This window comes from Pezoporus flaviventris, unplaced genomic scaffold, assembly GCF_033815535.1.
Source record: "Pezoporus flaviventris isolate CSIRO_AGI_PZ_B2104156 unplaced genomic scaffold, CSIRO_AGI_Pfla_v1 ptg000007l, whole genome shotgun sequence".
Lineage (NCBI taxonomy): Eukaryota > Metazoa > Chordata > Aves > Psittaciformes > Psittacidae > Pezoporus > Pezoporus flaviventris.
Genome location: NW_026892555.1, coordinates 73,735,208 through 73,760,469, shown reverse-complemented (window position 1 = coordinate 73,760,469; position 25,262 = coordinate 73,735,208). Strand labels below are relative to the sequence as shown.

Below are 25,262 nucleotides of genomic sequence, written 5' to 3'. Positions count from 1 at the left end.
TTTGTATCTTTCTGGGGGTGTTAATTATCAGCATAGTAAAGGTATCTTCAGATTTGCTTGTGTTTGCCTAATGGAAGGGTTTAATATAATTTTTAAAATCCAAAAAAAAGGTAGAACTATGCACATACTTTCAGGTTTCTGTTCAGTAGCCTTTTCTGTGGCAAGGAAATAAATTTACTCTTGCCAGAACTAATTTTGTTATACAGAGGACCACTTTACCTTACAGAAATTCAAAATATTTCTTAATTTTTTTTTTTTTCTTTCATCCAATTTCCTTTAAATCTGGACAGCCTACCCCATCTTGCCGTATACCAGTTCTCACCCGTAACTATTCCTCAGTTCAGGAGTTTCAGGCATCCTTGTGAACTTTCTTCAGAATGCAATATTCTCGCTGTTGTTGACCATACCACGTATTTTAACATATGTTACCAGACTAACTAGAATGCTACTAAAACCAAATGTGACTGAGGTCTATCAGCAAGATCACCATGCTGGGAACAGGTCTCCCAAGTCACCCTCATAAATGGAAATAAAAAATAGAACGTTTTTTCTGCTGCTTTTGCCCTGTCATCTTGAAATTTTGCAGGACCCAAGTAGATTCATACTACTGAAAAGCTGTGTCACAGTCAGCAATACTCTGGTTACTGTTTCTGTGTGTGTCAAGGTAAATCAGTATTCATGAAGGGTTTGGAATATTAGGGTTTTTTTCCCAGGCAAAAGTCTCTAACAGCAGGATCATCTTAGGTTAGTCAGAATTCACCCATCTAAATTAACCTCATTAACACTTTCCGCCAGAGAACATTTTCGCATGTCCTTCCCCTGTACGTTGTCTCCCTACGTGCTGACTGCTGCCCTGTCTACTGCGCATGTATGTATTATTTTACAGTAGGATTCTTAAATTTTTCCAGGTAATACCTTTGATAATCTCTCTTCAGTTGCAGTACTTAAGCTGTTACATACCACTTGTTCTGTCCCTCAGAAGTGATCTTGTGCTCTCCTTGGGATGCTATTTTTAGAGTGCTCATTCCTGTAAGTGCCTCAGCAGTGAAGCTTTTATGCTGTGAAATACCCTACAGCTCTGATAATCTTACTGATGTTGAACAGTGTTTTACACGTAAATAACAAAGGCATGCCTATGGAATCTTCATAGGATGCAGTGATTTACAACATCGGAAACACAAAAGTGCTTCACACCACCATGGATTGAACCTGTGGAAAGAAACCTCAAAGAAATAGAGACAAGGAAGATATAAAAGTAGTCAGTTACCCTGATGCCCCATGAAGAGGAAGCAATGAGTTTTAGGCTGTGTTTAATACATCATTTATGCTATCAATGCAAAAGTTAGTTACTTGTTGGAGAAGTTCTAAAGAAACATAAAATAAAAAAATAGAAAAAATAATTTAAAAAATCGTTCTTTGAGCTCATTATTATTGTTCCTCACAGATACAGAAGGTGGAGTTCAGCCCAGTATTGAAAGTCCTGTCATTCACCTCTGTGATTGCTTTAAGACTTGAAGTGCCTTTCCTGTCAGACAACACACAGGGCACAGACAAATCTGTTAAGAGCTGTGACACCTCAGTATAGGGAAGTATTTGCCAGTTCTGCAGCCTGCTACATTTTATGTCCCCAGAAAATATGTGTTGAGGGTATAGGTATCATTGTTTTTTTTGGCAATGCACGGTATTCTCATATAGGAATATGGACTGTTTCAGTCTTCCTCAGAAGATAAGGCTTACAAGATAGGGTGGGGTGTAAAAATATTGAGATTTTTGTGAACGCAGTTTTGAAATTTTCCTTTTACAGTGTATTTCTTCAGTCCTTCACTTAGTTTCTCAAGTGTGTATGTTTTGAACTCCTTCTGAAGTGGCCAATCCAGAGTGGTTCTTAAGTTTTAATTTAAAGTGTTCAACTTAGTAGCAAAACTACTGTAACTGGAGAATAGTACCAGATGTATCACTTTAGATGGTGGATGAGGACAAAGTTACAGTTTTCTTTACTAAAAAAAAAGAAGTCTCATACGGTTAGGGAGTTTGTTTCTTAAATCATTAAGCAGGAGAAACTTTGTGTGACTTTTAAGTCACGTTCTCATTGGTTTTCTCTGTAAAGAAAGAAGAAATTAATTTATTTAGTTTATGACTTAGGAAAAACTATCCTTATTTCTTTAGATCATATTTCAGTTGTAGTCACACATGAGCTACTTGAAGAAAAGGACTGAGTGGTAATACAAAATGTGGTTTTCCTTATAAGGCCTTTCAAGAACAAACTGGTATATATTTGTCACTTACGACATCAGTTGTCTAAATGGCAGCTTCTCTACATCTTGAAATCAGAGAATTTACTTGGGTCAGGTCATAGTTTAATGACAACTTCCAAGTGACTCTACCTAAGGAGTTCCCTTAGGATCACAAGAAACAAGTGTCCTAGATTTTCTTTTTTTAGTAGTGTTATTTTGCGCAGACTGGGAGAAAGTAATCACATTTAATAAATGAAAATAAAACACTGCTCTGTTGTTATCACAGGAAAAGCTACCATCATGTGACACTCCTTAATAACAACCCCCACCAACTTGATATTTTTGGTACAAAACAATATATGGGAAATGCACTTCTTACTTAGTTTAAGCCTTCCGTGGTATTCAGTACAATTACACTATAAACATTGCTTTGCTTTCATTAATATGAGGAAGAAGGCATTAGATAATCTGGTGTAGAGCATTGGGGAGTATCTCAGTGGGTGATCTTTTTCTCGTCTCAACCTTCCTTAGCAATGTGAAAGCTTCAGAAACTTTATTACAATACTCTTGCTCTTAAAAGTCTGTTGTTCTTAAAGATCTCTCCATTTGGCTTTTTATTCTTCTTGACTTTCATGCTTTCTTTGCACCAGTTTCAGGAAATGAGAGATTTGTATCTCACCCACATAGCAAACAGTTTGTCAGCTTCAACCATAATATATGTGGGTAATTTAAGCTGAAGGAGCGAAGCCTGGAAGGAATATTTGTTTATGACTTTTTTTAACTTCTTAACATAAGCTATGGAGAGTAATTGCGTGCAGTCGTCCTCTTTTTCAGAGGCTACTACTGCATCTGCAGCCTATCTCAAATAGATCTTCCTGATCATTCCTGATGGTCTGCAACAACACAGTAGCCATTCCAGTAATTCACCGGGTAGAGTTGTTTAGCGCACTGCCTCGGTTCATTAATATTGAGCAATGTGAACTACAAAGCAAATTCTGCCATGCTTTAGCCACAAGAAAATGGACTGTAATATTGTAATATTTTTTTTCATTCAGGCAATCAATGCTTATATTTATGAAATACAAAACAAATGGGTGAAGTTCAGGAACATCTCCTTTGCAATAGCTTCTTTTCTGACCTGCATCAGTCCTGCATGCCCTACAACATTTAGGCTGTACAGCTGCAGGCACTAGTCTCAGCTATGTGGAAGATGCCAGAAGCCATTAAACCCTTCAGTAAAGGGTTAGCTGAGGTCACACATGCAGGAGCAGAGATGAGCTGAAACATGGAGACAGGAGTATGTGACAGGTCAGCTGCTTGTGCCCTCTACCTACTGGAAAGCAGCTAAAGTTCTGGCACCCTTTATCACACAACCTTGAAGGTGTAGGCACAGTGTGTACGTTATGCATGGCTGGCAGTGACACCTTCCCTATGCATGCTGCTCAGCTGCTCTGGGCACACACACCACATCTAAAGAATAGGCAGGACATTATCCAGTGTCACGGGATTTACGGTGCCTTCACTGCACATGCATGTGCAGTTCCAAAGACTTCCATCACCTTTACAAGGAACCTGAGGCTTTGAGAAAAAGGTCTTTCCCCACAGTTGGTGATAAATTAATGCAATCGTGCTGCCAGTGAGTTGAAAGAAAGGCAGGGAAATGCAGTAATTTGTCTAGCTTTTTTTTTTTTTCTGTGATGTTTTCTCATTGCTGGGCAGTATGGCAAAACCACATTAAAAATTAACTTATCTGCAAGTATCGTTTTACTGCTTTATATGTACCAGCACAGCATGAACATATATACAGTTCAATTTACATCAGCTGTTTTTCGTAGTCCTTGGCATTATAAGAGTGTCAATACCTGAATAAAAAAATAAGTTATATCCCCACACATGCACAAAAAATGTATTGGGTAAATATGATACATTTCATAGAATCATGTACTTTGTCCCTGAAATAATATAGTAAATAGCCTGTGCAAACACTATTCAGTTGCATAATGCGTCCATAATTTGTGCAAATTGGAATGAGACAGATGAAGACCTGAATTTGTGCCCTTGGACATCACAAGTCATTAGTGGACTTACTAAGGTACAAAGCCTAAATGTGGTGTAGGGTCAGATTTGACCTGCAAGGTATGTGTCTCATTTGTTTCCCAAGAAATTCTGACAGTGGAAATGATTAAATTCCAAGAGTCAAAATAAGAAGCAGGTTTTAATGTATTTTTTATGAGCTGACAAGAAGTCATTTCTGGCAAGAATTGTGATTTATATGGAGAAAAAAAGAACTGAGGCGTATGCAGTGAAATCAACCTGTTGGTTTAAAGGCAGAAATGCATTAAAAAATTCAAAGGCACAGCTCTATAATGGTGTTATTTAAAGGGTTTGTTTCTCCAGAAGGCAATTTTCCTGTAGTTTCTCAACCACCGCTGGGTATTGCGTGCAAGTTCTTTTAAACTACAGTAACTTTTGTCCAGTGCAGTGAGTTTCATATCTAAGCAGCTTTCTGGTTTTCAGTAACTGTTCATGTGTGTTAAATGGTCCCACTAGCTTTCCACTTCGGTGTTCATTCTGCTTTAATTTAGAAAACGATAGTGGTATACATTCTCAGTGGTAGTCATCTAGTAAGATATTGTTAAAATTAAGTTACGATAGTTGTCATTAGAAAAGATGTGTTTGATTGTCCATTAAAATACATGTAGATTTTTGAAGTTAACTTAAATGATGATTGACACTTCCTGAAAGCGAGATAATCTTGGTCTTTCCGAGTGCAGGTATTGTGGTGTTGGATTCATAAAAATTCAAATTAACTGTTGCAGAGCTAAAAAAGGGATTAATTTGGCTTGTGCTATCTTTGTTTGTCTAGTAGATGTTTAATGTTGTGATACACGTTTTTCATCTATGTAATCACATAAGCTTTAACCCAAGGCATTAAAGGGTTTACTTTGTATCATGGCAGTCTGGGCATGTCAGAGGTGTTAGAAAAGAGATTTTATTAAAAAGTCAAGGCTTGTTCCAAACAATGGTATTAAGACTATGAATTTTCTAAATCCTTTTATCTGAACAAAGCGAACCAAAATATACATCACATAGATAGATAGAAATCACATTTAAGCTTTCAGTAAAAGTGTATTCCCCGTCTTGCTTTTGTTTAAAAAAAGAAAAAAAAGTCCTTGAACTTCCTTCTTTTAAGGTGTTTCATACTTAGCTGCAGATATTGGGCATTCCACTGGAGAGGCAAATCCCTGTTCTCCTGCAAAAAAGTTTCTTTCTATGGTAAGAGTGGGGTTTGTGCAATAATCTGCTTGTTCTCCAGCTTTTAATATTGCCCATTTTGGATATCAGACCAGGGTTATATCCATGGTAAAACTCAGTCTGTGATGAGGAGTCTGTTTTGTGAGAGGTGGTTCTACCGGCTTCATGTCTCAGGCCATATGGCTGTCTGGCTGGATGGCCGAGTGCCACAGGCACTTGCACAGTAAGAAGGCAGAAGTTGTGCAGTTGAGAAAGACTTGTCACACTTGGGCTTTTCAGGGACGGAGGGCTCATGGGCTTGAATGATTCAGTTTTCTACAGTAGTGTTTCGCGTTGTTTTTTCCCTCATAAGAAAAGAGAGGATGCAGAAACTGAGCAAGATGTGAAAAAGGAAAATCTCTTCTTCCCGTGCAAGTTCTGGATTTGCCTCTTAAGATACATTCATGTTCACTGGGCTTCTGTTCCTACCTCAAAAAGTAAATGCAGTGAAAAGTGTTTTTGTTATGCCAGCTAGCTAAAACACTGTGATCTCTGCCAGTGCTATAGCTATTCTATGAGTGTTGAGTAGGAAATTTGGTTTTCCTATGAAGTGATGTGCTAAAACTGAGAACGGCTCGTTGTGGGCAGCTGCCTTCATGCATGCGCACACAGTTGTTATAGCTTCAACTGAGGCAGTTTTGAAATATTTCTCATTTCCTTGCTGACAATTTGATTTGTACTTTCCAACAGTGGGATGGCGTAGGACCTCTTCCAGACTGTGCAGAACCACCCAAAGGAATCCAGATGCTGTGGCACCCTTCAATAGTCAAACCCTACCTCACACTTCTTTCTGAGTGCTCAAATCCAGACACGCTGGAGGGGGCAGCAGGGGCACTGCAGAACTTGGCAGCCGGGAGTTGGAAGGTAGGAATATTAACCTGATATGTATTCTTTTTCAATTCAGAAAAGCCCTACGGATGACAGCAAATTGGTAATAAAAATGTATCTGAATGCTCCTGGTAGCGGAATAACTCTGTTTTCACAGAGCTATCTACAGTCAAATTTGAGATAGTATTTTAAGTTCTCTGAATTAATACAGATAGTCATATCATAGCAAAAGTCAGCATACAGCAGGAAAAATCACATTGGTCAAGTCAAGTATGAAAAATTGCAGCTGAAAACCAATATCCAGATGAAGAAAAGCAGCTTCTTTATGAATCTGGGTTGACAGAGCAGTGAAAAATGAGCTAAAAGTGTCACCAGTGACAATCAAATGAAACCATATTGTTCTGTCACTGCAGAAACTGGTTGACATTCTGTCTCTTAAGAGAAACCAGGCAAGAGCAGAAGAAGATATAAATGATGTAACAGCAACACAGGTCATCTTACCATCTGCTTTAAAAAAAAATAAGACATTATTAAAATATGTCATTATGATTAAATATGACCAGTGACAAAGGAAAAGCTTAATCAAGGCACTCTATTCCAAGTAATCCTACTTTTCAGTTATATTCCATAGATCCATTTTTCTCTCTTGCATTATTTGTGAAGAATTGAGAAAAAATTAAGCGCTCATTTACTAGTTTTTAAAAATATTTCTAAATATAGAACAAATCAGTAACATTCAAGATAACAGTTGAGCCTGGTTTACTTTTTAGGGCAGTTTCTTTATTGCTTTCCTGATGGTAAACTGGTTTGGTTGGGTGAAAGTACTATCTAATCCTATTTTATGAATGCAATTCATTGATTTTAAATTAACTCTGTGGGAATTTTTCTCATTGACTATGAAAACACACATATGCAGAAGGGCAGTTGTCAAAGTTATGTCTCAGCAGATACCCTGTTTGGTTTTAAGCAGTTGGACATTTGTATGTGATAGGTAAATATCAATTTAATTGCGCATTCATTTTGAAATGTTATCCATGGCAGTAATAAATTGGGGATTTTTCCCATAAAGTTTTACTGGGAGTTGAGTTGGCGCATTCAGTAGATCTTCAGAGGCATGTCATTTTTTTGAGACCCGTTTTCCGCCAAACTTATAAAATGCCTTTGACTGTTGCATTCAGTGACATATGAAATGAGTAACAAAGTATTTGTCCAGTGATTTTAGTCCTGTAAAGTGCTGTGTATACACTGTGCCTGAAAATCATTATATTTTTATTATTCTCATGTTGTAGACCACATCAGATTATGTAATCCTGGCACAGAAACACAATAAATGTGTTTTTTCTCCATCTGGGAATGGGTGTAAGTAACCCTGGTCCAAATGAGAAAACAATGCATGCATTTTTGCCAGAACTAATAGGAGTGCTAAAATACCTTCTCCCATTTCTAATAAATCTGTATACCTGTCATTCTTTAGTTGGCAAAAGCGAACAGGGAGAGGAAGCAAAGCTCCACAGAGCTCTTTGGCAAGTGCCAGGTTAGAAAAACTGATTCAAACTTTCATGCTATCTCACTGATACCATGGGAAAAGCTCAGTTGTTCTCAGGTTGCTCTGTTTTTCTAAAGATTCATCGATTCCATTGCAAGTGATGTGCAAACACAGAATAAATGTCCTTAATTTCACATGGTGTACGAGCCATTTTTTGTGAGGGGAATAATCCTTTTCAGGGATTATATAAGCATTGATGTTTCCACCTTTTGACCTCTCCTTTCCACTGGTTCAGTCTTCTGGATACAAAATGACTGAAATAAAAGATCGAAAAGTCTTAAAAGAAGAAGTTATTCCCAAGGGAGACTTTAATTTCTTTTAGCTCCCCCAAGAAATTGTAGTTGCAAAAAGAATGCAAAAATTAAGTGTGGGTTTTTCTTTTCTACCTGAAATCTTTCAAGAATAACTTTATGATGGACTGAAAGAAAAAGAGCAAACTGCATGAAAATAAATTATGTTGCTATTAATAGCAATTTTAGGGGTTTTTTGCAATTAGCGTTATTTTGATGTCAGAAGAATCCCAGAATATATGAGGCAGACTGTGCACCAGGCATGCCCACACACTTCTAAAGGTAGTCTCTTACGGGAAAAAATGACCTGCTTGAGTGATTCTTTCCTAGCTCTTTCATCCTTTTCGATCCTCTGGTATAAAGTTATCTAATTCTCTTCGGTGACCAAGAGATAACACTAGTAACACAGACAGTGCTTAGCCAATGCCATTATGAAGGGAAAGTGAGCAAATAAAAATAGGTTTGCTGACTCACTCAGCTGTATTCTGAAGACACTTGACTGCTTACGAAGAAATTTCTCTTACTATAACACTTCAAACCTGAAGTCCTTTCTGCAACCTCATATCATTATTTAATGCCTTGGATTAAAAAAAATTATGAGGTATAAAATTACAACTCATCCTGTACCAGGAAACCTCCGTATATTTTATATGTAGTCTGGAATCAGTATTTTTCCTTAGGTGGTAGAAGTAAAAGTGGCAAGTTCTTTTTAGTTTTCACCTTGGTCAATAGGCTATTAATACATTAAATCTATTGAGCATGTAAAAAGTTATATGCAGAATATCTTAGAGTTAACGATGTCAAGAATCCAAGGTTATATCCCTTCTGAACAAAATTTCCCTCTCCAAGAGAAAGGAGATATGGGATATCTGTGTATTACTATGTCTGTCTATAGTCTATGTCTGTGTCTGTGTGTTATCTCACAGCTGAATTTAGGCTGATGTCAGTTCATTTGCCAGAGACATTCCTGCAGTAATAGCCGTTAACTCATAGAATCACAGAAGGGCTGAGTTTGGAAGTGAACCATGGAGGTCATCTGGTCTAACCCCCAGCTCAAGAGGGTCACCTCAAGTTGCCCAGGACCATGTCAGAGGTGTTTTTTTTAATATCTCTGAGAACGGACACTCCACAACCTCTCTGCAACCTCTGTTAGAGCTCAGTCACCTTCAAGGTGAAAAAGCATTTTGTGATGTCCTGCAAACGTGCTGTGTTTCGGTTTGTTCCCATTGCCTCTGGTCCTACAATATTATCATTTCTATTACATACAGTTAAAAACAGTGTTGTCACCACAGGTAGGGTTTCCTTAATTTTGTCAAACCCTTACAAATAATTTCTTCACTCATGATCCTGTTTTGTTTCAAAATACTGTCATAACTTATATAGGTAATCCATATCTTTTAAAACCAGAACATAAGATCTACTATGTTTCTGTTGGTAACACTATGGCTTACACTAGAACAGGTAGCACAGCTGCTCTGGGCCTTGGTTAATCCCTTCTGTGTGCCCAGTCTTCTGTCACAGTTACTTACTTGTCAGGCTTTACAAACTTCCCTTATTTGCTTTAATGACTGGATCATGGAATCACAGAACGGTTCGGTTTGGAAGGGACCTCTAGTCCAACGCCCTGCTCAAGTAGGTTCGACTAGAGCAGGCTGCATAGGGTCGCATCCAGGCGAGTTGTGAACATCTTTAGAGGAGACTCCACAACCTCTGGGCTTTGTCACCAGTGCTTTGTCACCCTCAAAGTAGGGAGGTTCTTCCTCATACTCAGTTGTAACTTCCTGTATTTCATTTTTTTGCCGGCTGCCCCTTATCCTGTCACTGGGCACCACTGGAAAGAGTCTGGCCCCATCCTTTTGATAACCTGCCCTCAAGACATGAATATGCATTGATAAGATACCTTCTCAGCCATCTCTTCTCCAGGCTAAACAGGCCCAGCTTGCTCATATCCAGTTTAAACCTCCCCATTTGCAATCTTTGGATATTTCCTCTTGTCCTATTGTTTCTTACCTGAGAGAAGAGACCAGCACCCACCTCACTACAACCTCCTTTCAGGTAGCTGTAGAGAGTGATAAGGTCTCCCCAGAGCCGCCTTTTCTCCAGGCTAAGAAACCCGAGTTCCCTCAGCCACTCCTTGTAGGACTTGTTGTCTAGACATTTGACCAGCATCATTGCTCTTCTTTGGATGAGCTCCAGCACCTCAATGTCTTTCTTGTAGTGAGGGACCCAGAAGTGAGCACAGTATTTGAGGTGCAGGGGGGCAGTCCTTTCCCTGGTCCTGCTGGCCACACTATTTGTGATACAAACTAGGATGCTGTTGGCCTTCTTGACTGCCTGGGCATGCTGCTAGCTCACACTTGGACAACTGTTAACCAACACCCACAGGTCCTTTTCCACTAAGCAGCTTTCCAGCCACTCTTCCCAAGCCTTTAGCATTGCATGGGATTGTCCTGTGCATACCATATGATAGGATCATAGAATCATGAAGTCATAGAATAGTTAGGGTTGGAAAGGACCTTAAGATCATTTAGTTCCAACTCCCCTGCCATGGGCAGGGACACCTCACACTAAACCATGTCACCCAAGGTTCTGTCCAACCCGGCCTTGAACACCGCCAGGGATGGAGCATTCACAACTTCCTTGGGCAACCCATTCCAGTGCCTCACCACCCTTACAGGAAAGAATTTCCTCCTTATATCCAATCTAAACTTCCCCTGTTTAAGTTTTAAGCCATTACCCCTTGTCCTGTCACTACAGTCCCTAATGAAGAGTCCCTCCCCAGCATCCGCATAGGCCCCTTCAGATACTGGAAGGCTGCTATGAGGTCTCCACGCAGCCTTCTCTTCTCCAGGCTGAACAGCCCCAACTTTCTCAGCCTGTCTTCATACGGGAGAGGCTCCAGTCCCCTGATCATCCCTGTGGCCCTCCTCTTGTTCGAACTTGTTCCTCTTGTTCCAACAGTTCCATGTCCTTTTTATGTTGAGGACACCAGAACTGCACACAATACTCCAGGTGAGGTCTCACAAGAGCAGAGTAGAGGGGCAGGATCACGTCCTTCGACCTGCTGGTCACACTCCTTTTGATGCAGCCCAGGATGCGGTTGGCTTCCGTGGCTGCAAGCGCACACTGCCAGCTCATCTTCATTTTCTCATCAACCAACACCCCCAAGTCCTTCTCCGCAGGGCTGCTCTGAATCTCTTCTCAGCCCAACCTGTAGCTGTGCCTGGGATTGCTCCGACCCAGGTGTAGGATCTTGTCCTTGGCATGGTTAAACTTCACAAGGTTGGCATCAGCCCACCTCACAAGCGTGTCAAGGTCCCTCTGGATGGCATTCCTTCCCTCCAGCATATCAACCGACCCACACAGCTTGGTGTCATCGGCAAACTTGCTGAGGGCGCACTCAATCCCACTGTCCATGTCAGCGACAAAGATGTTGAACAAGACCGGTCCCAACACCGATCCCTGAGGGACACCACTCGTTACTGGTCTCCAGCCGGACATTGAGCCATTGACCACAACTCTTTGTGTGCGGCCATCCAGCCAGTTCTTTATTCACCGAGTGGTCCATCCATCAAACTGATGTCTGTCCAATCTAGAGACAAGGATGTTGTGTGGGACAGTGTCGAACACTTTGCACAAGTCCAGGTAGATGACATCAACTGCTCTACCCCTGCCCATCAGTTCTGTAGCCCCATCATAGAAGGCCACCAAATTGGTCAGGCAGGATTTCCCCTTAGTGAAGCCATGCTGGCTGTCACCAAGCACCTTGTTGTTTTTCATGTGCCTTAGCATTCAATATTATCTGTTCCATAACCTTCCCTGGCACTGAGGTCAGGCTGACAAGCCTGTAGTTCCCCAGATCTTCCTTCCTGCCCTTCTTGTAGGTGGGTGTCACATTTGCTCACCTCCAATCAACTGGGACCTCCCTAGTTAGCCAGGACTACTGATAAATGGTTGAAAGTGGCTTGGTGAGCACTTCCACCAGCTCCCTCAGTACCTTTGGGTGGTTCCTATCCTGCCCTGTAGACTTGTGTGTGTCTGAGTAGTGTAGGAGGTCTCTCACCATTTCCCTTGGATTATGGGGCTTTATTTTGCTCTCCGTCTCTGTCTTTCAGCTTGGGTGGCTGGGTACCCAGAGAGCAACTAGTATTACTATTAAAGGCAAAGAAGACATTAGGTACCTCAACCTTTCCCCCATCCTTTTTCAGTCTGATTTCCTCCATGTGCAGTAAAGGATCAAGATTCTCCTCAGCCCTCTTTTTGCTGCTAGTGTCTTTATAAAATCGTTTTCGATTTCAGAAACTTGACTCCAGAAGTCCAAGGTAACAGTTCTGCTGACCTCTCTTCTTACTTCTCTTTGGGCTCCTTAACATCAGGAGCAAGTGGTATTCTAATTAAGTCTGCAATTGAATGAGCTGCAATTGCATGAGCTTGTAGCATTTCTTGCCTAGTTCTTTCTAGCTCCTTTCCTTTCACTTCCATGTTTGATCATACTCAGCAGGAAATGATAAGGCTCTTTGTTTAGACAACTGAATGTCCCTGACTTTGATGCCCAGCAGGTGCAATACCCATATGAATGGCCTTTATGGGTCATTTGCTTGATCTCTTGAGATAGCTAGATTCAATCTTGGTCTTTGTTCCTTAGGCTAGCAACTAGATTTATTTTCTTAATTCTATCATAGATAAATCTGACTCTTGTCAGAGCAAGAGCTCCAATAAGTAGATTATTAGATAAGGAAACTGAAAGCATTAAATGGACTGATTCAGTCACAAGGTCACTGTGTCTGCTTCAAAGAGTAGCATGAAAAGAGTTTCAAGCTCCTCACCATCCAGACACTTGCAGATAATGTGTAATTATTGTCTAAAGCAGCAGACATCTAGGTTATCAATCTTCCTCTTACCAGGCAAAGACATACTGTGGGTTCCTTGTCAGACTTTCCTGATTCTAGTTATTTACATACTAACCCTTCGGAGTTTCATTGGGCTGTCCCAAGAGAAAGTTTTTTGGATTACAGTGAAAAGGCTTATATTCATTTTCTCCAAAAGTATTATCTTTATGAATCCTTATGTTATAGGATGGAGAAGACCCTCTTATAACACACCACATAATAAAGGCAGTCTTCTTGAATAACCAGTGCTTTAGGCTGTCAGGCACTATTACCTGGGTGGATTCCCCCTGTAGATGTGGCAGCATCAGTTAATAGAGAGAAATGTATTGGCTCCATGGAAAGGGAGACAAGATTCAAGGGACAGGAAGTATTCAAGAAGCAAGACCTGCTGCTGCAGACAGCTGTATACCAGACATCATGGAATCAGCTTGGACATCGGTTTGTAGAATTGGGAGTACAGTAGATCATGGTGAATTCATGCTCAAATCCCTTACTATACTCAGTCAGTTTGCTTCCCATGAGATGTGTCACTTTTGTCTTAAAGCCTTTCTTTCGTAATGATACTAGGTACAGTGTTTGTAAAACTCATTGTAATGGCTCTCAGATCATTCTGAATACACTGTACATACTTGTACTGCAGAACCAAGAATGATGAGGTGCGAGGACAGTTACATATGACTTTTACATTCCTAAAACATTTAAGATATCTTTTGTTAACACCATTTTAGTTTTCTCACTGTATGTCTTTACCCACCACATTTTCACCTTTCTCTTTAAGCTTGACTGAGGTCATGAAGCAGGAGGACAGAAACCAGTTGATACTTTTCTTGTGTCCCAACACAAAGATGTAGAGAACATACTTATGGCTTACAGGATGGGATCATTTCTGAGAACAAAACACTGCCATCAGGGAGCAGAAAGTCCCTGGGACTCTCTTCAGAAACTGCAAAAAAATAATCAGGATTTCAGACCCTTGCTTTCTGTCAGGTGACTTGTGACTTCTCAGGGACCCCAGTAGAGTTATTTGAGTAAAGCAGAGCTGTGATTTTGTAAGCAGAATGTAAAATATTTTATTTTTTTCCTTATGCATGTATTACTACATTGAGTATGATCAGCCAAAGAGGAATATTGATCTTTGATTATTCAATGATCTTTATTATTCAACATGCAGTTGTCTTCCGTGGTCTATAGTTCCACTCCTGTTCGCAGACAGCCCCTTTCTAAGCCTCTCCTAGCAAATTCTGAGTCTCTCTAATCTTCCTGGTTCTGTTGGTAATGTAGTTTGTTTTGTTAGACTTGCTGCCCTGATTTGGCTTTCACTTCGTAGTTTATGTCTCAGGAATTCCCTTTAGTATTCGATATTCCAATACTCTTTGAGTCATATGGCAGGGGGATTGGAACTAGATTATCTTAAGGTCCTTTCCAACCCTAACTATTCTATCATTCTAACTGTACTAATGCAATGCAAATTCAAGTCAAAACTGATGTGCATGATCAGGAAATATTCTGAAGATGCCCCAATAACACTGATATCAATGGCAGGAAGGTGAATCCATTAAAAATATCAAGTGTATACAGTTGCTGGTATTCTTTGGCTTGGAGGGAGAGGTCAGTTTATTTTGGTGGTTTTTTTTCTTTTCCGTTTTGTGCTGAACGTTCTTCAATTTTAAGTTTGGTCTCCCGTGGTGGGGCTTTTTAGAGAATAAAGAAAGCCACAAGAAACACTAAAAGGAGTTAAGTACCTAAATGCTTTTCTTTATCTTCTAAAAAAAAAAAAAAATACATTTTATTTAGATTCATCACTCTTTTGTTGAGTGTCAGCCTAATGTAATCTTAATCCCCAGAAGCATTCAGCTCTGGAAATGGTACTTTATAATAATAACTGTGACAAACTAAAAAATAATTTTCTGGTTTACTATATTTTTCTACTTAATTATTACGAGAAAGATAAAAAGGAAACTGCTAATGAAAGTGGACATACAGATGCACTATGTGCCTTCAAAGTGATATACAGTAGTTATGCCCCCCAAATTCAATTACCTGTAAAGTGCATTCATGCACAGACTGTGGCTTCTGTGCTTGTCTCTGATAATTTAGGCACAATCTGATGCAACAATAATGGTTTTATTTTAATTTTTGGCTCCTTGTTCCCTCTAAAGTGTTTGCTATTCCCATAGGAGCCCTTTCTCTTTACAAAGTGAACAGCTATTTGATCGCTGACACTGCCACTGATTTGTGGAGTAACAGGATGATTAAGTATATTGGCAGAGTGCCTCATTTACCTACTGATAGGCAACAAACCCTTTGTCTCTTTTTTTTTTTTTGTTCTTTCATCTCTTTTATACATCACTGAGCTCATACTAGCAATTGACCTGCAATGTGGAAATGCAGGCGCGTTTCACGATGGCTTTAGGCAAACAAAATGATCAGGATACGCAAGAGTGAATCAGTTTTTCCATTCTCTGTGAGAATATAATACCCATTTTGAGGCATCTCAATTTGAGTGTTCCCGAAATCTGCACAACACAGCATACATAATTGCTTGCAGAGACTTGTCCTAATTGGCAGCTTAAGGAAAGAGACACAGACAGTTCTTACCAGTTTCCACATGGAAAGTTCTCCAGAGACTGTTGAAAGAATTAATAGACATTTCTGTCTTTCTGCCTAAGGTGCATGACTTGAAAACCCAGATGAAATGATAGCAAATCACGCATTGAGCAGTCTGAACTCTTCCCAGAGTGGCTGACATCCTTTGGAAAAAGAGACTTTGGGGGGAGAGGAATACACAGGGGACAGGAGAGGTTTTGTACATGCTTTTCTCTGTTTCTTCCATTGTTTTATGTATGTGTGTGCATATGTGCATCTGTAAAACATTATATCTGTATTCCCCTATGAAAACTTTGGAGCGTATTTTTTCCTATTGTGATCAAATTAATTGGTTCATTATAAATGCTGAAGGCTGCATTTCATTTATTCAGTAAGAAGGTTTATATTCTTTTTTTTCATAATGAGTTGCTTCAGTGTTTCTCCTAGAACGTCTTCTACTCTCCTTAGGGTTTAAAAAAATTTCTTCATTTGTTTCTTTTAAACTTTTGGTTTGGAATGGATGATGAAAATATTGCAACCCAAGAATTCGGTTGTAAACCTGGGTTTCATAAAACAAGTACTTGTGTTTTCCCATGATAGCTGCCTAAAAATATCAAAGCAAAACCATTTGTTAGGCTTTAATATGGAGGTTTTTATCATATAATGAATTTTAAATTCTTTCAGGTATTGAATAGACACAAATAATTAAAAAAAAAAATAAAAGCAAAAACCCCAAACCATCCCGGTTGATTACCTATTTGATCTGTATTGGAGGCCCTTCATCTGTGAGGTACTTTTGCAGTGAACAACAGCATCTTTCAGTATACTGTCTGCTAGCTTCAACTTTCACCTCAACCAGACAGGCTCACTCCTTTTACAATATAGTCTCAGTGCTAACCATGAACTCACTCCAGCAGTCACCTTGTAATCACAGCAGACACAGCAGAGGCCTCCCCTGGGTGAGGTGTAGAGAATACAGCAATGGGAGGTTTTCAGTGCAAAGAGTGCTATTGCTTTGGGTACTTCCAGCTGCAGGCGAGCGTGTGTTTAACTGGCAGGTAAACATACGTTTATTACAGCAGGAAGCTTAGAAATATTACTTAGGTGTTTTCATAGCATCCTTTATGTTTACTATCCAATTAAGATCAAGGTATAAAAAGAAATTTTTCAGCAGATACTTCCTCTTAAACTCACTGATGCTTAAGATGTGGTTTAGTTTTTTATCTGATGATCATCTTACACACTGGCTCTAGAGAAGACTGGAAGAGAGAGCATAGAATAAGGTCAGTCAAGAATCCTGCTACCACTTCTTTGACCTAAGAGCTATTTGCTTTGCTGCAGAAAATGATGGCGTATTTACATTGTAGACATAGTACATTACTGTGATCAGTGTTTTCGAGAACCTCATGTCCCATTTACCTAACTTGAAGGCTTATTGTAACTGTTACCACTTTCATCTGCGGCAGAGCCAGGCAGTTGGCTTTTGTTATGCATATCTACTACAGAGGAGAAATAATAAAATAATATTTTTAAAATTCTGGTTTCTTTTCCTTTTTCCCAATTTCCCCTGAATGTCGTCACCTGGAATAAATTTGCACTCCAGATATTGCAACATCACAGCTCTTGTCTCTCTCCTCTTATCATAAAACTCTTATCATAAAATACATTCTGGCTTCTGCTATTCAGGGTACCCGTCTATAGTATAAACAGATGCTAGCGTTTGAAATGAGCACTTCATGGTAAGTAGAGGCCATATGCAGAGGCTAAGTAGGGTCTGCTGGCAATGAGTACATTTACCTTTCTTCAATGCTTTATTTCATGGCATTAGTTTTTTCTGTTTCTGTTTATGGATGAACGCTATTGTGATGTAACTTCTCTAAGGTGTGATCTAATGGTTCTTTAAGGAAGGTTTGTCAAAAGAGAAGGGTTGTTATGATACAAAAATTCTCAGGTCTATTCTATATTTGAAACATTTCAAAGAACTTTGTCTTCACCTGGTATGATAGCATTGCGTAGCACTGAAAGAATCCTCTGCTTCAGTGGATTCTTTTCAGCTGTTAGTACAAGGAGCATGAATGTGAACTTTCCAAAAATTCCAGAGAAGAGTTTGGAATGTGGGAAGGAATATATGCCTAGTAGATGGCCTGTTTTGAAGTGGGCTGTGCTGAGAAGGCATGCACATCCTGCAAGTGTCCAAATACCTCAACTTTGGCAACAGCCATAGGTTTTAGGATCACACGGTCACAGTTTTGGTCTTGTTTAGACTTTTTCCAATTTCAAGAGCTCACAGTGGAATGAAAAAGAGGTAGCATAGTTAATCTTTCATCCCTTCAAGTGCTGGGACCCCAGGTTGTGCAGCATTGGATGGACCTCCTAGTCACGGCACACTGCACACACCTCATCCGTGGAGAGGTTCACTGGCATGATAGTCTTTAGAGCTCTTAGAGCATTCTCTTAGAAGTAAACAACTCTGTTCACCATTCTTACTGTCAAGCAAGAAGGATGCTCACATGAGAACATGATACTTCACTGACATGCAGACAAGGGCATGCCAGTAATGTCATGATCAGCTGCCAAATGGGAGATGCCTACAGGGTTCTCCAGTCCCATCAGCCACTTGGGTTTATCCTGCAATTGCGTGGTACATGCAGCATGGCACAGCACAAGCCTGTGTCTACCTCAGGTCAGCTCTTACATGAATCTCTAACTGCCCAGTGTACAGTAGTCTTCTGGTTGGGATCACAACAGGTGTCCAGACCAGATATGTGGTTGTCCTTATTTAGCGTTTGAGCAAGCTGACAATCACAAGAGAAATTGTAACAACATTTTCATGGTTTTAGAACAGTTCTTATGGTAGTAACAAATACTCAGACCTCTTGAGTCAGTTTCGAAATACGTATTTTGTAATACAAATGTTGTTGGTTTATGAATGAACAAGCTGTTGCATAGGAAATGATGATGCAGAGCAAGATCACAGCAGACTTGCGCTGTAAAAATGTTACCAGGTGTGCTAGGAGTACAGTCAATTCATCATTTAATTTCTCTGCCACCATAAAAAATAAGTGCGTATTTCCAAATCAGGTGGTTGCCTAGCATCATAAATGCAATTATATCCCCTCTTTTGTGTTGGGGTTCGCAGGCTTCCGTGACCCATTACTTTATATCTGTTACAAACTGCTTTCTGTAGCGAATTCCTCTTATTCACACTCTCCTATGTGTCTTTTCAGTGGTCAGTGTATATCCGTGCTGCTGTCCGCAAAGAAAAAGGATTGCCAATCCTGGTGGAGCTGCTCCGAATAGACAATGACCGGGTGGTATGCGCAGTTGCTACAGCTTTACGAAACATGGCCTTAGATGTCAGAAATAAGGAGTTAATAGGTATGTTCTTTCCAAACAATTTATATATTCTGTGGGTTTGGTGGGATTTATTCCAGTTTACAGCAAAATGAGCTCAATGAAAACAATTATTCTCACATTTCTAGCATGATTTCTTTAATTCTTTCTCTAATGTGTCACATTCAGGTTTTATGCGACAGCTTAGTGCTATATTGCAAGGAATTGTTAAATTAATTAAGCAACATGCCGTGTTTCGTGATCTGTCATGCTGTAATCTCCAGAAGAAAAGCAGTGGCTTTGTTCTGCTTTAGCACTTCATTCCTAGGCTGGCAGTAGCACTTGCATCCTCCAGATCAAAGTTCTAAGCAGAACAGCCACTCCTTATCCTCAGATTATCTATTGCAAGTAATTTGGGGGCCATGAAGTGACAGATCATAAAGATTTTGAAATGGTTCCAGGATTTTACAGGGCATATTACTAGTTCTAGCAGGAAAACTGTGAGATGTTTGATTCACAAACCCATATGCAATTAAAAGGGAGAGGACGGTCATTTACAGAAATCATTGTTGCCCCTGAATTCTGATGGTATGGTAAGCACACATCTTGGCGTTTGTTGGGGTGAGGGAGTTATTTTATTTTGCTTAGGTTTTTGGAGGTGTTTTTAGTTGACGTTCATCCAATCACTGTTAACCTTTGAACTTTTATTTTCCTGTTCTGTCTTTGAAAAGCAATCACTTCCTTCATTTTGAACTCTTTCACCAGTCATGACAAAATGATTTCTACTTCTTTTGTATGTTAAGAGCGTATTTTTTTATTCATGTTTTCTAACTTCTTAATTTGTACCATTACAGCATATGTCTCCTTGTGCTTTTAATTACAGAATTCCACAAATAGATACTTTGATCATAATGTTTTATTATTTGTATCCATTGCTATCTCGGGGTTAGTGCTTCATACGTCAGTGCTCTGCAAGTTGTTAAAGCAATCCTCGTATATTGTGCAAACTTCACCGGCAAAACGTTGTAAAGCAAATAGAGATAGAGGCTGCTGAATAGTGGAAACCTGCTGTGGTTGTCCAGGGATTGAACTCAGTACTGATGCTTTACGTGCAAGATCAGCCTGCTTGTTCAGCTTCTGCTTGTGTTCTAGTTGATAAGTTTGGCATGAAATTAGATTTGTTCTATGTATTGTGTTCAGCTTTCAGGAAGCAAGCTGCTGCACGTGTGTTCTTAGAGGGGGGTTTCTCTTTGTTTTCTGGGAATTTTTAAGTAGAAATTACTCTGAAGCAAGTATATTAGGAAATCTGATCAAGATTAGTAAGAGACCTTTTCTTTTTCTCTCATGATCCCACCTCCACCCTCAGTCTACAGCATGTCATAATCTCTATTATTTAACATCTCATTCCATTATTTGTGGGACTTCCTCTACAGGGTTCACAGACCGCATTCATACTGAGTTACCTTATGTAATCTCTTATCCCCACTTATTGACATCACAAAAAAATCTTTGCAGTTGAATTTAGAGAGTATAAGCATGGTTTGTAAGGCCATGCATTAGACTATGGTAGCCTTTTCTGTGCTCTGATTATTATGTTTTTTTGAAAGTTTTATTTCCTTCCCAAATTTGCAGATTTCCTGTAGGAAAGTAAGGTATCTTGTGACATCAAGCTGTTGTAATATAATGTGCCATTCAAAATACTGGGTAAATTATGGTTAATAAACTTGGATGACCTTAAATTTCTAATATGTTACTAATTCTTGAAGAATATGTGATAGACACAAAGATGAATTTTTAAAAGGTGTGAAAAGTCTATTGAAAATAATTACCTGATAAATGTATTTATGTAACAAACTTGTAATGGCTGTACAGTGCTGCTCAGGTTTGTGGTGTGATTCTGGGGAATCGTACGTCATAACTGCAAGACAAATTTGCTGTAATTTAAAAAAAGTCCAAATGTGCCAATATGACAGAGAAGTTATGACTATAATTCCTGAACCATTTCAGCTGTGATCATTGTATGTTCTTTTCTTTGGCTTTCATCACTGAACTTCAAAGGAATAGTCATGACAATCATTATTGTTCTTGTTCCTGAATATTTTTTGGCAAATAGGGCATATTGAATAGCTGATTTTCACAATGCTAAACACCTAGAGTGGTGGAGAAATTCACCTCATGTTGTAGGTGGTCCATTTTTGTGAATATTACAGTTTCACATATGCTATGATGTTAGTAATAAGCTGTTGTTATGGAAAGGAGGACTCAGGTCCTCTTCAGGTTAGTCTCAAGCGTCTTTCTGCATCCTCTTTGCAGTTTTTGTTTGTGTATCAAATTCTTGTGTTGACAAACTCTAATTCACAAACTAGAATTTCCCTCTTAAAGTAACCTTCTTGAAAGGTGAATTTTCCAACTGTATATATAATAGAATTCTATAAGTTAAATTGAATTGATTGGGTTTTTTTAATGCAGCTATAAACCTTTCATTTCAGTTGTGCTATGCTTCCATTCTGTCTGACAAATTCGTAGTGAAATGTGCCAGAGAATGAAGTATTTCTTTCTGCTGCTGCTGAGCAGCTCATAAATCAGAGTTGAGGCATCTGGCATATATATCATAAAGCTTGCTAAAATCCAGAGTTGCCTGTAGTGAACTACAAAACAAACAGAAAACCCTTTTTCTAAATGGCCCGAAGTTTCTTTCTAGAGTTCATTGAATTGACCAATCTGTTTTGTTTTTCACACAGATTTATTTCTTTTTTCTCCTTCTCCATTACTTTTGAATTGTACCATGTGTCTCTAGGCCAAGACAGCAGGCATATTCATCTTTCTCCTTCCCAAAATTGAACTGTACTGAGACAAAGACATGGTAAAACTGGCCTGTTTAGTACTGGCACTAGATAATCCAGCACCTGGGTTTCCCTCACTGGGTGTACTGCCCAGATGCATTCCTGGTCACAGTCAGGTGACACTGATTTATACCTGCCTTTCAGGACCCTTGTATGCTTGAAATAGTACCCACTCTATGTTTCTTCGAAAGAGTGCACCCCATGGGAAAGTTCATTGGCCTTTTCTCTCTCTCCTGGCAGTGTCACAGCTGGGGGAAATGGTGCTGTGGGTCTTGAAAAGACTCAGTACTAATATTGCCCATTTTGTTGTTTGGTTTCAGCAGTCTAGGCTGCTGCATTCCTGTGTCCTTTTGGTATCCCAGCGTCTTCCTGCTTCTCTTCACATGCTCTGTAAGTGTTTTGGAAGGCTTCTCCTTCCTCGAATCAGGTTCTGTCTCTGCTAAGCTTCTCCACAGGGCCATTATCTTCTCCCCCCCACCCAGCCTCACTAGATGCCTCTAAGTTGGCCAGAAAATCAGGGTTTTTTTGCTTTTGATTGTTTATTTAGATAGAAGAAAATCACTTTTGTCCCACTTTGTCCTCCAAGAGCTTTGTTGATGACTTCTGTGCAGTCAGGTCAAGCCCATATGCCTTCCTTCTTATCTCTCTCAAAAAAAAAGAAAGGGGGGAGGAGGGAGATGTAGCATAAGAAAACCACCCTTCTGTGTCCCACATCACAATACAGGAGCCTTAATCTGAGGGTATGGCATTTTACTCCCTCCCCAGGAATGTAATTTTTAATCTGCAGACCTGCTGTTTCTGTCAGTGCCCTTTCAGGATGTCAGTCAGGCCAGCACCTCGTGCCAGATCTGTTCCACCATCTTCCATACTGAGTGCACCTACAGACTTTATTCTCTGAAGACGCATTTTGTTGGAATAGGGTCCAAAAATTGCTAAGGGTTTCTTTTTCTTTAGAGGAAACTTGGGCAGCTGGGCAGGGCAGAAAAGCTTAAAAATAAATTTATCTCCAATAAGCAGCATCTCTGCAGGGTGAATTGTTTCCTTGCAGTATGCTCCAGCAGCCCTCAGTTGCTTTCTGATTCATACACTTTCCACACAGTCCTCTGGGCTTCTAGGAAACTTTCTGTGGATCATCTGAACATGCACTGTAGACCTGTGTTTCTCTCTTTTCCTCCCTAGACTCTTCCAGCCAGCACCAGTGCAGCAGCCTCCCTTCTTGCTATTCCCATTCCCTACTCTACATGTGAGAAGGCTTTCTGAACCAAGCTTCCCCATTCAGTAGTGGGGAACAAGCCAGTTTCATATTTCTTTAATCTGAAACACGGGCAGCAGTTTCACGACCTCTTTAACCAAAAAGGATATGAAATCTGCCATTGATTGAAAACTATCTGACTTGTTATTTTACCTACACAAGCAGGTACAGACTATCTCTGTTAGTGAAATTTTTAAAGGATGAATCTGTCCCCAGATTTTGCATTTGCATTGTTCTTGTGTATGCACAGCATTTACCGTTGATTTTCAGTGGCAATTATTGTGGCATTTTAAGGTGCAGAAGGTGATCTTTCAAAACGGTTAAGCTGATATTTCAAGTGAGAAGTTTGTCACTATTCATGTACAGCAGAATATGTACAATATAGGATTTGCCCTCTTGAAGTACAATTAGGAGCTTGTATTAGTATTGCATTTCATACTGTTTAGTGATAGGTCCACAGGGTATGGCCTTTGGAATGAGTGCAGAGCTGGAGGTACAATGTGTAAAATTTCAGTGCACAGTTTTGAGCTTCAGGTCTTTCTGTCAGTTTTCTCTTATCCTCACAGTGGTTTCTGATACTATTCTGGGTCAATGTTGATTGAGAGAATATTGTGCTAGTAATTCAAGAGCACCATTCTTTCTCTTGGCCTTTTGGCCTGTATTTTTGTAGTTAAATGTAAGATGATTTTAGAGACTGGAAGTATTGTGATCACTCATCCTTGAAAATAAAAGGAGGACAATTCCACATAATGGCTTTTGTTGACTTCTTGTCCTCTGTTGGAAGATACATCCTTATGCATCTCTTCCCTTAAAATGTGTGGAGAACATGTTTCTGTTCAGGGGTCTAGATGCTAGGGAATTTCATGGGGTAAATTGAAGTGTACCAATCAATATGTAAGGCAACTTTTGGGGGGCTATTGCTGTACAAGCATGATTCAGATGAGTGGTGTTAGTGGTACAATTTCTGCTGCCTTCACAAGATTTTGAATCAAGTCCTGAAACAGGGCCTGTAGGAAGGGTCATTTGTTAATAATTGTTCCTGAGTTGCTGTCTACAAGGTGTCAGTACTGAATTATTCTCAGTTCGGTACTGATCTGTTGATAATATACAGAGAATTCAAGGATAACATATCAGTTAGATTGTTAATGTGTTTTGGAACCTCCTTAATCTTGCTAGGTGTGTGAAAGTTCATAATCCAGTGTAAGGTACCTGTATTAGACTGCCGTATAGGTGACTGAAAGAGACTCCCAGAAAATGATATATTTTATCTAACGAGATATAATGGATCTCCCCCTGTATTACTGTCTCATCATTGCTGAGTGATGAAAAAATTGTAGGGAATGTGTAAATTGCCACTGAGTGTATGCCTTGCCAGCTCATGAGCAGTGTGGATCTATTTGGGTGCCTGAAACAATTGGTGCTTGTTTCAGAGCTTTATTGCTAAACTTGAGAAAGTTTGACTGAAATATATCTAAGAAGTTCACAACTCTAATAAACTGTTATACTCGCAGGATAATTCAGGTTGGAAGGAATCTCAGGAGGTCATCTTGCCCAGCCTTCTGCTCAAATCAGGGTCATGTATGTTATTTCCAAGTGTGATATTGATTCACATTTAGAAAGATTTTCTTTCAGCTGCTAGGCTGAAAAGACGTCAGAAACAAGTATTGGCAGTCTCACAGCAGAACGTGACTCTTCTGGTGCAGAAATAACTATGTGTGGTTCTCTTATCTTAGAACATGGCCACGTTTTAAGACCGTAACTTTGTTTCAGTATTAGTAATGAATCCAAGTGAAGACATTGTTCAGTTTTGTAGTTGCAAGAGCAGCAGCTGTAAGAAATTCTAAGTCCTAGTAATGTACGTTGATAGAGAATACGGGGGTGGGTTGAGAGATGATTAAATCAAGTATGCAGCTTTCGTCCCACTTAAGGGTGTCTACATGCAGTTTTCTCTCCTTTTTAAGTGTGAGCACTTCTGAATTTCTCACGTATATCTGCAAGGATCTGAAAAAGAGAGCTGAATTTTTTGATTGAATTTTTAATTGACTTATAAAGTATCTTAGTCACTGAAATGTAGAATTGACATAAATTTACAATGCACAAGGTGCCAGAAAGCATTAATCAGAAATCATAGACATTTGTTCATAAGAAGGTGAAGACAGAATGTATG

The 25,262-nt window shown here is 39.6% G+C and overlaps 1 protein-coding gene across 4 annotated transcripts in view; it reads left to right on the top strand.

Moving 5' to 3' along the window:
• The window catches only part of CTNND2 (catenin delta 2), a 645,610-nt gene that overhangs the window by 554,015 nt on the left and 66,333 nt on the right, over positions 1 to 25,262 (top strand). For all 4 annotated transcript variants that reach the window (XM_061449215.1, XM_061449216.1, XM_061449218.1 and 1 more), the window contains 2 exons: positions 6,219 to 6,392; positions 18,895 to 19,045. In XM_061449215.1, the coding sequence (XP_061305199.1) occupies positions 6,219 to 6,392; positions 18,895 to 19,045 (325 nt within the window). The remainder of the gene's footprint in view (positions 1 to 6,218; positions 6,393 to 18,894; positions 19,046 to 25,262) is intronic.